This window comes from Dendrobates tinctorius, unplaced genomic scaffold, assembly GCF_039654945.1.
Source record: "Dendrobates tinctorius isolate UK_male_01 unplaced genomic scaffold, ASM3965494v1 ptg000320l, whole genome shotgun sequence".
NCBI classification, from domain to species: domain Eukaryota; kingdom Metazoa; phylum Chordata; class Amphibia; order Anura; family Dendrobatidae; genus Dendrobates; species Dendrobates tinctorius.
The window spans coordinates 2,044,295-2,062,137 of record NW_027361987.1 but is presented as its reverse complement, the minus strand read 5'-3'; the positions used below and the strand labels follow the sequence as shown (position 1 = coordinate 2,062,137).

The window sequence follows — 17,843 nt, the reverse complement described above, 5'->3', positions numbered from 1 at the left end:
GAATTTATCCTATAAAACTCCCATATAATATTCCATCCTTGAATTTATCCTATAAAGCTCCCATATAATATTCTCACCTTGAATTTATCCTATAAAACTCCCATATAATATTCTCACCTTGAATTTATCCTATAAAGCTCCCATATAATATTCTCACCTTGAATTTATCCTATACAACTCCCATATAATATTCTCACCTTGAATTTATCCTATAAAACTCCCATATAATATTCTCACCTTGAATTTATCCTATAAAACTCCCATATAATATTATCACCTAGAATTTATCCTATAAAACTCCCATATAATATTCCATCCTTGAATTTATCCTATAAAGCTCCCATATAATATTCTCACCTTGAATTTATCCTATAAAACTCCCATATAATATTCTCACCTTGAATTTATCCTATAAAACTCCCATATAATATTCTCACCTTGAATTTATCCTATAAAACTCCCATATAATATTCTCACCTTGAATTTATCCTATAAAACTCCCATATAATATTCTCACCTTGAATTTATCCTATAAAACTCCCATATAATATTCTCACCTTGAATTTATCCTATAAAACTCCCGTATATTATTCTAACCTTGAATTTATCCTATAAAACTCCCGTATAATATTCTAACCTTGAATTTATCCTATAAAACTCCCGTATAATATTCTCACCTTGTATTTATTCTATAAAACTCCCATATAATATTCTCACCTTGAATTTATCATATAAAACTCCCATATAATATTCTCACCTTGAATTTATCCTATAAAACTCCCATATAATATTCTCACCTTGAATTTATCCTATAAAACTCCCGTATAATATTCTCACCTTGAATTTATCCTATAAAACTCCCGTATAATATTCTCACCTTGAATTTATCCTATAAAACTCCCGTATAATATTCTCACCTTGAATTTATCCTATAAAGCTCCCATATAATATTCTCACCTTGAATTTATCCTATAAAACTCCCATATAATATTCTCACCTTTAATTTATCCTATAAAACTCCCATATAATATTCTCACCTTTAATTTATCCTATAAAACTCCCGTATAATATTCTCACCTTGAATTTATCCTATAAAACTCCCATATAATATTCTCACCTTGAATTTATCCTATAAAGCTCCCGTATAATATTCTCACCTTGTATTTATTCTATAAAACTCCCATATAATATTCTCACCTTGAATTTATCCTATAAAACTCCCATATATTCCCACCTTGAATTTATCCTATAAAGCTCCCATATAATATTCTCACCTTGAATTTATCCTATAAAACTGCCATATAATATTCTCACCTTGAATTTATCCTATAAAACTCCCATATAATATTCTCACCTAGAATTTATCCTATAAAACTCCCATATAATATTCTCACCTTGAATTTATCCTATAAAACTCCCGTATAATATTCCATCCTTGAATTTATCCTATAAAGCTCCCATATAATATTCTCACCTTGAATTTATCCTATAAAACTCCCATATAATATTCTCACCTTGAATTTATCCTATAAAACTCCCATATAATATTCTCACCTTGAATTTATCCTATAAAGCTCCCATATAATATTCTCACCTTGAATTTATCCTATAAAACTCCCATATAATATTCTCACCTTGAATTTATCCTATAAAACTCCCATATAATATTCTCACCTTGAATTTATCCTATAAAACTCCCATATAATATTCTCCCTTGAATTTATCCTATAAAACTCCCATATAATATTCTCACCTAGAATTTATCCTATAAAACTCCCGTATAATATTCTCACCTTTAATTTATCCTATAAAACTCCCGTATAATATTCTCACCTTGAATTTATCCTATAAAACTCCCATATAATATTCTCACCTTTAATTTATTCTATAAAACTCCCATATAATATTCTCACCTTGAATTTATCCTATAAAACTCCCATATAATATTCTCACCTAGAATTTATCCTATAAAACTCCCATATAATATTCTCACCTTTAATTTATCATATAAAACTCCCGTATAATATTCTCACCTTGAATTTATCCTATACAACTCCCATATAATATTCTCACCTAGAATTTATCCTATAAAACTCCCGTATAATATTCTCACCTTTAATTTATCCTAGAAAACTCCCATATAATATTCTCACCTTGAATTTATCCTATAAAACTCCCATATAATATTCTCACCTTTAATTTATTCTATAAAACTCCCATATAATATTCTCACCTTGAATTTATCCTATAAAACTCCCATATAATATTCTCACCTAGAATTTATCCTATAAAACTCCCATATATTCTCACCTTTAATTTATCCTATAAAACTCCCGTATAATATTCTCACCTTGAACTTATCCTATAAAACTCCCATATAATATTCCATCCTTGAATTTATCCTATAAAGCTCCCATATAATATTCTCACCTTGAATTTATCCTATAAAACTCCCATATAATATTCTCACCTTGAATTTATTCTATAAAACTCCCATATAATATTCTCACCTTGAATTTATCCTATAAAACTCCCATATAATATTCTCACCTTGAATTTATCCTATAAAACTCCCATATAATATTCTCACATTGAATTTATCCTATAAAACTCCCATATAATATTCTCACCTTGAATTTATCCTATAAAGCTCCCATATAATATTCTCACCTTGAATTTATCCTATAAAACTCCCATATAATATTCCATCCTTGAATTTATCCTATAAAGCTCCCATATAATATTCTCACCTTGTATTTATCCTATAAAACTCCCGTATAATATTCTCACCTTGTATTTATTCTATAAAACTCCCATATAATATTCTCACCTTGAATTTATCCTATAAAACTCCCATATAATATTCGCACCTTGAATTTATCCTATAAAGCTCCCATATAATATTCTCACCTTGAATTTATCCTATAAAACTCCCATATAATATTCTCACCTTGAATTTATCCTATAAAACTCCCATATAATATTCTCACCTTGAATTTATCCTATAAAACTCCCATATAATATTCTCACCTTTAATTTATCCTATAAAACTCCCGTATAATATTCTCACCTTGAATTTATCCTATAAAACTCCCATATAATATTCCATCCTTGAATTTATCCTATAAAGCTCCCGTATAATATTCTCACCTTGAATTTATCCTATAAAACTCCCATATAATATTCTCACTTTGAATTTATCCTATAAAACTCCCATATAATATTCTCACCTTGAATTTATCCTATAAAACTCCCGTATAATATTCTCACCTTGAATTTATCCTATAAAACTCCCATATAATATTCTCACCTTGAATTTATCCTATAAAACTCCCATATAATATTCTCACCTAGAATTTATCCTATAAAACTCCCGTATAATATTCTCACCTTGAATTTATCCTATAAAACTCCCATATAATATTCTCACCTTGAATTTATCCTATAAAGCTCCCGTATAATATTCTCACCTTGAATTTATCCTATAAAACTCCCATATAATATTCTGACCTTGAATTTATCCTATAAAACTCCCATATAATATTCTCACCTTGAATTTATCCTATAAAGCTCCCATATAATATTCTCACCTTGAATTTATCCTATAAAACTCCCATATAATATTCTCACCTTGTATTTATTCTATAAAACTCCCATATAATATTCTCACCTTGAATTTATCCTATAAAACTCCCATATAATATTCTCACCTTGAATTTATCCTATAAAGCTCCCATATAATATTCTCACCTTGTATTTATTCTATAAAACTCCCATATAATATTCTCACCTTGTATTTATCCTATAAAACTCCCATATAATATTCTCACCTTGAATTTATCCTATAAAACTCCCATATAATATTCTCACCTTGAATTTATCCTATAAAACGCCCATATAATATTCTCACCTTGAATTTATTCTATAAAACTCCCATATAATATTCTCACCTTGAATTTATCCTATAAAACTCCCATATAATATTCTCACCTTGAATTTATCCTTTAAAACTCCCATATAATATTCTCACCTTGAATTTATTCTATAAAACTCCCATATAATATTCCATCCTTGAACGCACGCCGCGTGCATCATGTTTTTGTGCAATTTGTGAATAATATATATAGGTTCTCCTCGTCTGAGTTATTTTTGATGATCAACAAAATACGATTTTCCTGTAATTCATTTCTCGCACTCTCGGTATAATAATGACTTTTCCCTGTGTAGGATTTTTGATAAAAAGGTTGACAACTAGTTGGACAACCCCTTCTCATTCCTCATGTTTGGTCCTGTTAAAATAAAAACACACAAACCTCCCATGCTGGCTCCGTTTCAGTGGTGTCGGCACTTGTGTTCTTGGGGCTCTTATGAGGTTTTTACGTCATGTGAGCCCTGTGCCCAATCAGCGCTGACGTCACTGTCCCCACCTTCAGACAAATCAAGCATCATGAAGCCGTCAGAGAGCAGCCGCAGCCCTGGCTTCCTATTGATGTTCAATACGTCCAAAGAAAGGAGCAGTGAAGCTGCCGCTGATTGGGTGCAGGGCTCGTGTGATGTGAGAACCTCACATAAGCCCCGAGACAGTGAGTCTCAACACCACTGAAGTGGAGCCGGCACGCCAGCGGAGTATGAGTGGTTTTATTTTAATGAGGCCAAAAATGAGGAATGAGTTCACTGAGAAAAAAAAAAAAAATATATATATATACATATATATACACACCGTATTTTTTGGACAATAAGACGCACTTAGGTTTAGAGCAGGAAATTAGGAAAAAAAATGAAAGCAAAACATGTGGTCATTCTGTACTTAATATCACCTTTCCTGGTATATATGGCCCCCTCATCCCCATCCTGATACACATGGCCCCCTCATCCCTTTCCTGGTATGCAGGGACCCCATCCCTTTCCTGGTATGCAGGGCTCTCATCTCGTTCTGGTATGATTGGCCCCATCAGAAAACATAAGAAAAAAACATTACACTTACCTACTCGGCGCTTCCTCGCAGCGTCCTGCTCTGATGCCAGCAACTTCTATATGCTTGTAAGCAGCACATTTCAGGGACGTCATGCGTTGCTCAGAAGCAGAGCACAGCTGCCGGAGTACTCACCGGGACTGTGCGAGCAGTGAGTATTCATTCCTCTTCGGTAGTGCAGTGTCAGCCACCGGCTTTCTGCTGCTGCCGGGAGGTCACGTGCGCCACTACTTAAGAGAAATGAATATTCATTGAACTAATTCATTCATTCATCCGGAGACTATTTAATATTGAACTATATTGTGGCTAGTTTTCTGACTGTTTCGGATAACATGATACATGATTTTAGTTTTTTTTGTCTAGTCTCGCTTGAATATAGGTTAATATTAAATAGTCTCCTGATGAGTCATCTTTGGTGAGGACGATGAAACCCATAGAAATGAGAGGCTTGGAGAGTGAGTGTGTATACGTCACCTCACCCTATATACTGAACTGTGGGGTACATGTTTTTTTTATTAGTCATCTTCTGACTAATCTTTAGGGGGTGAATTATGGGTATAGATTATATTTGCAATTAATAAAGTTTAGCTTTATCCTTTTGTCAGCAAACATGAGGAATGACAAGAGACAACCCATTTATGAAGATTCAATTTTGATTAAAACTATTCCAATATTATGAACATAAAAAAGGCTTCTCCCCTATGTGACGTCTCTGATGTTTATTAACAGTTGATTTCCAAGTAAAATATTTCCCACATTAAGAAAATGAAAATGGCTTCTCCTCTGTGTGACTGCTCTGATGTCTAACAAGAAGCGCTTTCTGGTTAAAACATTTCCCACATTCTGAACAGGAAAAAGGCTTCTCCCCTGTGTGAGTTCTCTGGTGCCTAACCAATTCTGATTTATTGATAAAACATTTCCCACATTCTGAACAGGAAAAAGGCTTCTCCCCTGTGTGACTGCTCTGATGTCTAACAAGAAGTGCTTTCCGGTTAAAACATTTCTCACATTCTGAACAGGAAAAAGGCTTCTCCCCTGTGTGGGTTCTATAGTGTTTATCAAGATTACCTTTATGGTTAAAATATTTCCCACATTCTGAACAGGAAAAAGGCTTCTCTCCGGTGTGGGTTCTTTGGTGCCTAACCAAATTTGAGTTAAGATTAAAACATTTCCCACATTCTGAACATGAAAAAGGCTTCTCCCCTGTGTGAGTTGTATAGTGATTAACCAAATGTTGCTTCCAGTTAAAACATTTCCCACATTCTGAACAGGAAAAAGGCTTCTCCCCTGTGTGAACTCTATAGTGATTAACCAAATGTAATTTCCAATTAAAACATTTCCCACATTCTGAACAAGAAAAAGGTTTCTCCCCTGTGTGCGTTCTGCAGTGTGCAACAAAATGAGATTTCTTGTTAAAACATTTCCCACATTCTAAACAGGAAAATGACTTCTTTGCTTTAGGAGCAGTGTGTTTTTTATTGCCTCTTTTGCGACTTTGATTTTCCTTAGTAGTCAGTAATGAATCAGAAGATGGGACCTGCTTCATAGGATCAGATGACAGATCTTTGCTGTGAATAGATGATGATATATCTGGAGTAACAGCAATCACTTCAGTTGTATCTTGTAGGATCTCAAGATCATCAGATTTAAAAATTGTAGATGTCAGCTGTCCGTCTGATTTCCTGGTACAGTCATCTGCTAAGATAAAAAAACAATTCTTTTTTAATAAAATATCCTTGAGTTTTATATTTTTGAACATTTCTACTTAAACTCTCCATAAAAATGGCAAGCTATGTAAAAACTTTAATTATTTACCAAGACAATGACAGTTCACAGTCTAATAGAAAACCTTGTTGGATAAACCATTAGTGTGCGGTGTTCAACTGTTTGTTCATTCTGCCTCCCAAATATCAAATATAAAGAATCCAATCAATGTTATGTAGGTGAAAATAATACCAATTCTCATCTCACAAAACACAAATCCCCACTCAGGTCCATCATCTGTAAACGGAAAAACAGATAAGGCAGGTTACAGTTAATGCTATAGTAAGGGTTAGTGTTGGGGCTAAAGTTAGGGTTAGGCTCAAGAATTAGGCTTTTCTCAATTGTCTCCCCAATAATTGGGTCACATCAGCGTCACGTCAGTCATGTCAGAGTTTTCTATTTCTATTTGTTCTACACACAAATTTATATGTGTCCCAATTCATCAGCCAGAATCCACGATCCTATTATGCTAGGTCAAATTTAGGACTTACATTCGCTATGGGGCTTGTTATAAAAAGAGTATTCTGTCCTATTGGTCCAACCGCCCTGTTCAAGCCACCCCTATGTTTTCTGCCGTTCTTCCTAGGACCCGTTATGAGATGCTCATGAGATTTTGACATTTTAACGACAATAGTCAATGCCTGCCCAGAAATGCCCCAGAACATGACAGACTATTCAAAATCAGACCCATCATCGAAGGCTTGACAGAAAAGTTCTTAAAGCTCTACACCCCAACAGAAAACATTTCCACTGATGAGTCCCTTGTAAAATTCAAAGGAAGACTGCACCTCAAGCCATTTATTCCTTCTAAGAGGGCAAGGTTCGGAATAAAGCTTTATAAAATGTGCGAGAGTTCAACCGGATACACATCAGCTTTTCACATTTATGAGGGGAAAGAGAGACAACTAAACCCACCAGGAGGCCCTACTTATCTGGGGACATCTGGAAAAATGCTTTGGGAGCTGATAACTCCATTTTTACAATAAGGCTACAATCTGTATGTTGACAACTACTGCACCAGCATACCTCTATTTAAAAGTCTGGTTGAACATAACATAGGGGCTTGTGGGACCATTCACAAAAACCGTCAGGGGTTTCCACAATCACTGGTCAAAGAACATTTCCGAATGGGGCAGTCAGGGGCTTTACACAATGGAGAGCTGCTTGTCCTTAATATTGATAATAAATAAAATATTTTTATCCTGAGCTCGATCCACACAGATGCCACAAGGGCCACTGCAGACCAACAGGGATCCACTACTCCAAAACCTGTGTCTGTCACTGACTACAACAAATATATGGAGTGTGGACCTTGCAGGTCAGGTTCTACAGCCATACCAGGTATCAAGAAAATCATATATCTGGTATAAAAAGTTAGTCATGTATTTGTTGCAGGTGGCCACATATAATTCTTTTGTGTTATACAAAAAAGCCGGAAATGCAGATACTTTCCTTGATTATCAGGAAAAGGTCACTGAAAATCTTGTTTTTGAAAATGTTGTCCCCGCCAATCCTTTAGAATGTGAAGATGTCAGAAGACTCACTGAGCGACATTTTATTGCACTCATCCCAGTAACTGAACCAAGAAAGAACCCCCAGAGAAGATGTCGTGTGTGTTCCTAGAGAGGAATGAGGCATGATACCCGCTATTATTACCCACAATGCCCATCACTGCCAGCCTTATGCCTCCATGACGGCTTTACAATCTTCCACACAGAACCACGTTTTTGAACTGTTTTGACATTCAAGCATTTGGTTTATTTAGTGACAGACACATTTGAGTAGAGCTGACTTAACAATTTCCGGGGGTAGGTGGGGGGAAGTCTCCAGAGACACAAGCTGGGCACAATATATTGGGCACTACAATCACATTTTTGCAATTTTTGCTCTGAAACTTCCACTACGTGTTTCTGGAAATCATCCATGTAGTGAAAATGGTCACTATATCCATAGATGAAATCCCAGAGGGGTGTCATTTCCAAAATGGGGTCACTTCAGGGGGGATTCTGTTGTTCTGGCACTTAGCAGCTCTCCAAAGTGCCATAACAGCAGAATCCCCCCCTGAAGTGACCCCATTTTGGAAATGACACCCCTCTGGGAATTGGAAACGACACCCTTCTGAGAATTAATAATAATAATCTTTATTTTTATATAGCGCTAACATATTCCTCAGTGCTTTACAGTTTTCACACATTTTCAAATAAACGCAAGTCATATCAAAGAAATGTTACCACTACCATAAAGTACAATATGTCACAAGAAAACAATCTCAGAATCACCAGGATATGTTGAAGCATTTTAGAGTTATGACCTCATAAAGTGACACTGGTCAAAGTTGAAAAAAATTGGTCACAAAGGAAAAACAGTCTCTGGCGCGAAAGGGTTAATATTTTGTTGCACAACCTTTTGAGGCAATCACTGCGATCAAACGATTCCTGTAAATGTCAATGAGACTTATGTGGTGCTCTGATTCTATATTCCTCTGTATTGGCTTATGACAGGTCGCTGACCCCTCACTGACCTGCCCCCATTATTACATAATGCATATAATAGCATTGATATTATTGGTGATAATGCCTATAATATTGTGGTTATTGTGAGGCTTAGAAAAAAATTACATCCAGCAAAATATCATCAGTGATGGCGACGCCTGCGTAGTAGCATTTATAAGTAAGAGACAGAGGCTACTGGACAGGGGCCACTGGTGTTCTTTTGCTGGGTGGGGAGCCAACACATCTCCTGCAGGCGGGAATAAATGTATATTACAGCCCTCAGCCACGCACAGCTTAGAGATCTATCAGGGCACAGGTGGAATGTTTGTCCTGGAGATTATCACAATCCTCCTGGAAGTTAGTTGGTTTTAATACAAATTGAAAAGTCAGGATAAAGGGAAACTCTGCTGTTATTGGACAGAAATTCACACTTGGCCTCACTGCACATTTACTGTTGTCGCTCATAAAAGGGAAGATTGGCCAGAAAGACTGGACCTGGTCTTGTAGGGACCATGAGACATTCAGCAGCACAGAAGGGAGAGAAGATTCATCCGATAAGATCTCAGGGATCTAGGAAGCCAACAGCATCATTACCCTCCGCTTTCTCTTACAGGCCCAGCATAAGATTTTTCTTCAAGGGATTTTCTATCTTGTCAGCACATTCTACGTACGCTGTCATTTGGCTTTATAGTTACAGATCTGGGCAGGTAACGGTCAGCATCTCCTAATGTGAAGGACAGAATGGCTAATGAAATCAATTATTAAACCTTATATAAGTCAGTTCAGATATGGTGTACCAAGATGGCGTCTGTGTCTTTCAGACAACACCCTGGAAGGAATCCTTGGAATGCAGAAGCTGAGATACTGGATACCATATATGGAAGTGAAGATGAAATGGACCTATCATAGACTGACACTGGCTCCTCAGAAGATTGTGCGACACCCATTTCCTGTCTCTTTGTCTTGAGAATAAACTTCAGTTCTGTGCAAGCCTTTGCTGAGAAAGGGGTAGACATCTAAAGCTGGAGTCTCACATAGCGACTCACCAGCGATCCCGACAACGATATCAACGTGTCAGGATCGCTGGTGAGTCGCTATGTGATCGCTGGTGAGCTGTCACACAGACAGCTTCACCAGCGATCAGCACAGTCACGCCGAGCTCGAGGCGTCGCTGTGTTCATTAATTACCAGCGCGCTGATGCAGGGAGCTGGTAACTAACATACACATCGGGTATCCAAGGGACGCTCGTCCCTTGGATACCCGATGTGTATGTCAGTTACCAGCAGATCGCTGGTCTCCCGCCTGTCACACGCAGCGATGCATGCTGGCCAGCGGGAGACCAGCAACAAAAGAAATGTCCAGCAGTTTCCTACAGCGATCAGCGATACCGGCAGGGGGGCTGGTCGCTGATCGCTGTCACACACAGCGATCTCACTGGTGAGGTCACTGTTGTGTCACAAAACTTGTGACTCAGCAGCAATCTCGCAAGCGAGATCGCTATGTCTGATGGGGCCTTAACTCTGTGTTCGGTGTGACTCTTTAAGTGCACACTCGGCCTATATTGGGTCAGGTACAAGCAATCATATAGATCTCGCTTTAAGGGATCTACCCTAACACTAATCCCAGGGGGTAGGTGGATCCTCCAGGTTGTAAGTTCTATAGAAAAGGGATTTCACTGCCCAAAGTCATTGGAACAGTTTTAGGTGGAGGAGAATGTTGTGATCTAGAGACAAAATGGTGATCATGGTAATACGGCCGGACTACACCACCGATAAAGCAGCCACAGCCGGTGACTGAGAGGAATCTGTGACTTCTCTGCATTCAGTGGTTACTACTCACCTGGGTAGTCATATGTGGGAATCTCCTCTTTACACCACTCATCACCCCTCACATATGTCTCTGTAGTATTAATATGGGTCAGATCTTCACCCTGAAACAAATATTGTAAAAGTCACAGACAGATGGAGAAGTCCCATCTATGATCAGCTCTAATCCTGCCATCTCCACCGCTCTCATTACACAAGTATAAAACATATAATACTGGTGGATAAAACAAGACTGAGCACAAGACCTTCACAGCCGTCTACACATCATAGGGGAGATCTCCTGACACCTTCTCTCCATCTACCTGATGATCCTGGGGAGCACTGGGATCTTCTTGGTTACAGTCCTGTGGAAGAAGAGGACGGGGACATCTCTCTGGTGTTGTCCTCTTACTGGATAGATCTGGAGGAAACACATACAGGGACTGAATTCATTCTCTACATACAGATAATTATAGGCCGTGTGTATTTAGTCCTGTCTATTACCTGGAGATGTGAGGGGCTGGGGAACCTCCACTATGACGTTCTTGTACAGATCTGTGTCCTTCTAAATACTCCCACTCCTCCATGGAGAAATAGACAGCGACATCCTGACACCTTATAGGAACCTGACACATACAATGATACCGTCATCCCCCGATCCCTTCATAGTGTTACTGTATAATGTCCCAGCATTCCCAGCAGTGTCACCTCTCCAGTCAGCAGCTCAATCATCTTGTAGATGAGTTCTAGGATCTTCTGGTCATTGATGTCCTCATGGATCAGGGGGTGAGGTGGAGGCCCCGTGATTGGGCTCAGGGGTCTTCCCCATCCCTCAGACACAGGGTCCTGACAGCGATCACTAGAGGTCTTCTTCACCACTGTGTAATCCTGGTTATGGAGAGACACATTAATAAATCTCACTACAGACATTTCCAGAGTCCTCACCTCTCCAGTTCTGTCCATCTGTTATTCCCATAGATAAGAATGATGTAATGTGACGTCATCAGAATCTCTCACCTCTCCAGTGAGACGGAAGAGGATCTCTAGGGTGAGGTGTAATATCCTCTCCGCCATCTTGTCTCTGTCCATATCCATCCTTGATGGGTAAATCAGGAAAATTCTCTTCTGTAGAAGATCTTCACTGAGAGGATCCGATATTGTAGAGACCTGAATGAGAAGAAGATGATCCGATGTAACATCATAAGAATCCTGTGTAATAATACAATTACTGGAGATAATAAGGGAAACATATGAGGAGATTTATTATCTTACAGGGTTTAGTTTTCTCCCCTGACATCTACTAATAAAACCTATATATTTAGGCCACAGACAACAAGCAGTTTCCTCCTCGGAGTCGGCAGCTGAACACGTTCCTCATAGACTCATCTTCCATAACGCTAATTCTCGTCTCATTACCGACACTGGAATCGGCATTAGCAATACTGCAGGAGATATTCATTACACGCGACATGAGAAATAACTCCTTCATGATGAGGACGACATCTTCATCTCCTACTGCGGCTCTAGAGACAGATGTGGCCAGAGTCGGTCACTGCCTCCATCCCCACCGGCCGTCTATATGAAGGTTTCCCGTCTTCCCCGCACTGGAATCTTCTCTCACGTTAGATCTCAGCTCTGAGTCACACACAGAAGTTTGAGGCTTTTCTGGAAGAACAGGACAGGAGAGATCTGAGGCCGATGTCTCCATGTACAGGGTTTCCCCTCGGGATAAGAGGCTTTTCTATCCCTTTCCCCCAATTAGAGGGGACACCTGTGGATATCGGGGTCTTTACCGGCTGCAGTCCTGGGGGGATTTACTCGGTAACGTGGACGTTGGACAAACGTCACCATCAATTCCCATCAGAGAGAAGGAACATCGCTCCTCTATTCAGCTCTATGGATCCAGGATGAAATCCACTGCGGCCCCTGCAAGAAAAGAGCAAAGTCTGGTGAGACCCCCGAGGCCGGAGATTTCTACAGCTGCTCTGTGCGCACAGGACCTGTGATGAGGTCACAGGAGGGGAGGAGTCAGGGGTCACATGATCAGGGGCCTCAGTGTGTGCAGGACTCTGCTGTGCTGGTTGTCATGGTGCTGGATGAGGGGAAGTTTCTGTGTGGGGTCAGGAGGGGTTTACAGGGTGGATGTAGCAGAGCCGCGTGTCTACGAGGTGTACGTAGCAGAGCCGCGTGTCTACGAGGTGTACGGAGCGGAGCCGCGTGTCTACGAGGTGTACGGAGCGGAGCCGTGTGTGTACGAGGTGTACGGAGCGGAGCCGCGTGTGTACGAGGTGTACGGAGTGGAGCCGTGTGTGTACGAGGTGTACGGAGTGGAGCCGTGTGTGTACGAGGTGTACGGAGCAGAGCCGCGTGTGTACGAGGTGTACGGAGTGGAGCCGTGTGTGTACGAGGTGTACGGAGTGGAGCCGTGTGTGTACGAGGTGTACGGAGCGGAGCCGCGTGTCTACGAGGTGTACGGAGCGGAGCCGCCTGTGTACGAGGTGTACGGAGTGGAGCCGTGTGTGTACGAGGTGTACGGAGCGGAGCCCTGTGTGTACGAGGTGTACGGAGCGGAGCCGTGTGTGTACGAGGTGTACGGAGCGGAGCCGTGTGTGTACAAGGTGTACGGAGCGGAGCCGCGTGTGTACGAGGTGTACGGAGCTGAGTTGCGTGTGTACGAGGTGTACGGAGCCGCATGTGTACGAGGTGTACGGAGCGGAGCCGTGTGTGTACTAGGTGTACGGAGCGGAGCCCTGTGTGTACGAGGTGTACGGAGCGGAGCCGTGTGTGTACAAGGTGTACGGAGCGGAGCCGCGTGTGTACGAGGTGTACGGAGCTGAGTTGCGTGTGTACGAGGTGTACGGAGCCGCATGTGTACGAGGTGTACGGAGCGGAGCCGCGTGTGTACGAGGTGTACGGAGCGGAGCCGCGTGTGTACGAGGTGTACGGAGCGAAGCCATGTGTGTAAGAGGTGTACAGAGCGGAGCCGTGTGTGTAGGAGGTGTACGGAGCGGAGCCGTGTGTGTAGGAGGTGTACGGAGCGGAGCCGTGTGTGTACGAGGTGTACGGAGCAGAGCCCTGTGTGTACGAGGTGTACGGAGCGGAGCCGCGTGTGTACGAGGTGTACGGAGCTGAGTTGCGTGTGTACGAGGTGTACGGAGCCGCATGTGTACGAGGTGTACGGAGCGGAGCCCTGTGTGTACGAGGTGTACGGAGCGGAGCCGCGTGTGTACGAGGTGTACGGAGCTGAGTTGCGTGTGTACGAGGTGTACGGAGCCGCATGTGTACGAGGTGTACGGAGCGGAGCCGTGTGTGTACGAGGTGTACGGAGCGGAGCCCTGTGTGTACGAGGTGTACGGAGCGGAGTCGTGTGTGTACAAGGTGTACGGAGCGGAGCCGCGTGTGTACGAGGTGTACGGAGCTGAGTTGCGTGTGTACGAGGTGTACGGAGCCGCATGTGTACGAGGTGTACGGAGCGGAGCCGCGTGTGTACGAGGTGTACGGAGCGGAGCCGCGTGTGTACGAGGTGTACGGAGCGAAGCCATGTGTGTAAGAGGTGTACAGAGCGGAGCCGTGTGTGTAGGAGGTGTACGGAGCGGAGCCGTGTGTGTAGGAGGTGTACGGAGCGGAGCCGTGTGTGTACGAGGTGTACGGAGCGGAGCCCTGTGTGTACGAGGTGTACGGAGCGGAGCCGTGTGTGTACGAGGTGTACGGAGCGGAGCCGCGTGTGTACGAGGTGTACGGAGCTGAGTCGCGTGTGTACGAGGTGTACGGAGCCGCGTGTGTACGAGGTGTACGGAGCGGAGCCGCGTGTGTACGAGGTGTACGGAGCGGAGCCGTGTGTGTAGGAGGTGTACGGAACGGAGCCGTGTGTGTAGGAGGTGTACGGAGCGGAGCCGTGTGTGTACGAGGTGTACGGAGCGGAGCCGTGTGTGTACGAGGTGTACGGAGCGGAGCCGCGTGTGTACGAGGTGTACGGAGCTGAGTCGCGTGTGTACGAGGTGTACGGAGCCGCGTGTGTAGGAGGTGTACGGAGCGGAGCCCTGTGTGTACGAGGTGTACGGAGCGGAGCCGTGTGTGTACGAGGTGTACGGAGCGGAGCCGCGTGTGTACGAGGTGTACGGAGCTGAGTCGCGTGTGTACGAGGTGTACGGAGCCGCGTGTGTACGAGGTGTACGGAGCGGAGCCGTGTGTGTACGAGGTGTACGGAGCGGAGCCGCGTGTGTACGAGGTGTACGGAGCTGAGTCGCGTGTGTACGAGGTGTACGGAGCCGTGTGTGTAGGAGGTGTACGGAGCGGAGCCCTGTGTGTACGAGGTGTACGGAGCGGAGCCGTGTGTGTACGAGGTGTACGGAGCGGAGCCGCGTGTGTACGAGGTGTACGGAGCTGAGTCGCGTGTGTACGAGGTGTACGGAGCCGCGCGTGTACGAGGTGTACGGAGCGGAGCCGCGTGTGTACGAGGTGTACGGAGCGGAGTCGCGTGTGTACGAGGTGTACGGAGCGAAGCCGTGTGTACGAGGTGTACAGAGCGGAGCCCTGTGTGTACGAGGTGTACGGAGTGGAGCCGTGTGTGTACGGGGTGTACGGAGCGGAGCCCTGTGTGTACGAGGTGCATGGAGCGGAGCCCTGTCTGTACGAGGTGTACGGAACGGAGCCGTGTGTGTACGAGGTGTACGGAGCGGAGCCGTGTGTGTAGGAGGTGTACGGAGCTGAGCCGCGTGTGTACGAGGTGTACGGAGCAGAGCCGTGTGTGTACGAGGTGTACGGAGCGGAGCCGCATGTATACGAGGTGTACGGAGCGGAGCCGTGTGTGTACGAGGTGTACGGAGCGGAGCCGTGTGTGTACGAGGTGTACGGAGCGGAGCCGTGTGTGTACGAGGTGTACGGAGCGGAGCCCTGTGTGTACGAGGTGTACGGAGCGGAGCAGCGTGTGTACGAGGTGTACGGAGCGGAGCCGCGTGTGTACGAGGTGTACGGAGCTGAGTCGCGTGTGTACGAGGTGTACGGAGCCGCGCGTGTACGAGGTGTACGGAGCGGAGCCGCGTGTGTACGAGGTGTACGGAGCGGAGCCGCGTGTGTACGAGGTGTACGGAGCGAAGCCGTGTGTACGAGGTGTACGGAGCGGAGCCCTGTGTGTACGAGGTGTACGGAGTGGAGCCGTGTGTGTACGGGGTGTACGGAGCGGAGCCCTGTGTGTACGAGGTGCATGGAGCGGAGCCCTGTCTGTACGAGGTGTACGGAACGGAGCCGTGTGTGTACGAGGTGTACGGAGCGGAGCCGTGTGTGTAGGAGGTGTACGGAGCTGAGCCGCGTGTGTACGAGGTGTACGGAGCAGAGCCGTGTGTGTACGAGGTGTACGGAGCGGAGCCGCATGTATACGAGGTGTACGGAGCGGAGCCGTGTGTGTACGAGGTGTACGGAGCGGAGCCGTGTGTGTACGAGGTGTACGGAGCGGAGCCCTGTGTGTACGAGGTGTACGGAGCGGAGCAGCGTGTGTACGAGGTGTACGGAGCGGAGCCGCGTGTGTACGAGGTGTACGGAGCGGAGCCGCGTGTGTACGAGGTGTACGGAGCGGAGCCGCGTGTGTACGAGGTGTACGGAGCGGAGCCGCGTGTGTACGAGGTGTACGGAGCGGAGCCGCGTGTGTACGAGGTGTACGGAGCGGAGCCGTGTGTGTACGAGGTGTACGGAGCGGAGTCGTGTGTGTACGAGGTGTTCGGAGCGGAGCCGCGTGTGTACGAGGTGTACGGAGCGGAGCCGCGTGTGTACGAGTTGTACGGAGCGGAGCCTCGTGTGTACGAGGTGTACGGAGCGGAGCCGTGTGTGTACGAGGTGTACGGAGCGGAGCCCTGTGTGTAAGAGGTGTACGGAGCGGAGCCCTGTGTGTACGAGGTGTACGGAGCGGAGCCGCGTGTGAACGAGGTGTGCGGAGCGGAGCCGCATGTGTACGAGGTGTACGGAGCAGAGCCGCGTGTGTACGAGGTGTGCGGAGCAGAGCCGCGTGTGTACGAGGTGTACGGAGCGGAGCCGCGTGTGTACGAGGTGTACGGAGCGGAGCCCTGTGTGTACGAGGTGTACGAAGCGGAGCCGTGTGTGTACGAGGTGTACGGAGAGGAGCCGTGTGTGTACGAGGTGTACGGAGCGGAGCCGTGTGTGTACGAGGTGTACGGAGCGGAGCCGTGTGTGTACGAGGTGTACGGAGCGGAGCCGTGTGTGTACGAGGTGTACGGAGCGGAGCCGTGTGTGTACGAGGTGTACAGAGCGGAGCCGTGTGTGTAGGAGGTGTACGGAGCGGAGCCGTGTGTGTAGGAGGTGTACGGAGCGGAGCCGTGTGTGTACGAGGTGTACGGAGCGGAGCCCTGTGTGTACGAGGTGTACGGAGCGGAGCCGTGTGTGTACGAGGTGTACAGAGCGGAGCCGCGTGTGTACGAGGTGTACGGAGCTGAGTCGCGTGTGTACGAGGTGTACGGAGCCGCGTGTGTACGAGGTGTACGGAGCTGAGCCGCGTGTGTACGAGGTGTACGGAGCGGAGCCGCGTGTGTGCGAGGTGTACGGAGCGGAGCCGCGTGTGTGCGAGGTGTACGGAGCGGAGCCCTGTGTGTACGAGGTGTACGGAGCGGAGCCGTGTGTGTACGAGGTGTACGGAGCGGAGCCGCGTGTGTACGAGGTGTACGGAGCTGAGTCGCGTGTGTACGAGGTGTACGGAGCCGCGCGTGTACGAGGTGTACGGAGCGGAGCCGCGTGTGTACGAGGTGTACGGAGCGGAGCCGCGTGTGTACGAGGTGTACGGAGCGAAGCCGTGTGTACGAGGT

At 45.0% G+C, this 17,843-nt stretch overlaps 1 protein-coding gene across 2 annotated transcripts; it reads right to left on the bottom strand.

Moving 5' to 3' along the window:
• Positions 1 to 5,676: 5,676 nt before the first annotated feature.
• Positions 5,677 to 11,662, bottom strand: LOC141073925 (uncharacterized). 2 transcript variants are annotated; one of them, XM_073561457.1, is made up of 4 exons: positions 11,539 to 11,662; positions 11,358 to 11,455; positions 11,069 to 11,159; positions 5,677 to 6,670 (listed from the first exon to the last, which is right to left on the bottom strand). In XM_073561457.1, exon 4 carries the CDS (start codon positions 6,516 to 6,518, stop codon positions 5,730 to 5,732), a length of 789 nt encoding a protein of 262 aa, XP_073417558.1. In that variant the 5' UTR covers positions 6,519 to 6,670; positions 11,069 to 11,159; positions 11,358 to 11,455; positions 11,539 to 11,662; the 3' UTR covers positions 5,677 to 5,729. The 2 variants fall into 2 exon arrangements, with proteins under 2 accessions (XP_073417558.1, XP_073417559.1); XM_073561458.1 differs by having other exon boundaries at positions 5,677 to 6,667.
• Positions 11,663 to 17,843: the final 6,181 nt, after the last annotated feature.

Coding starts and splice junctions, on each gene's coding strand:
- LOC141073925 (XM_073561457.1), bottom strand. CDS start 6,518: ATGAAGCAGGTCCCATCTTCTGATTCATTACTGACTACTAAGGAAAAT.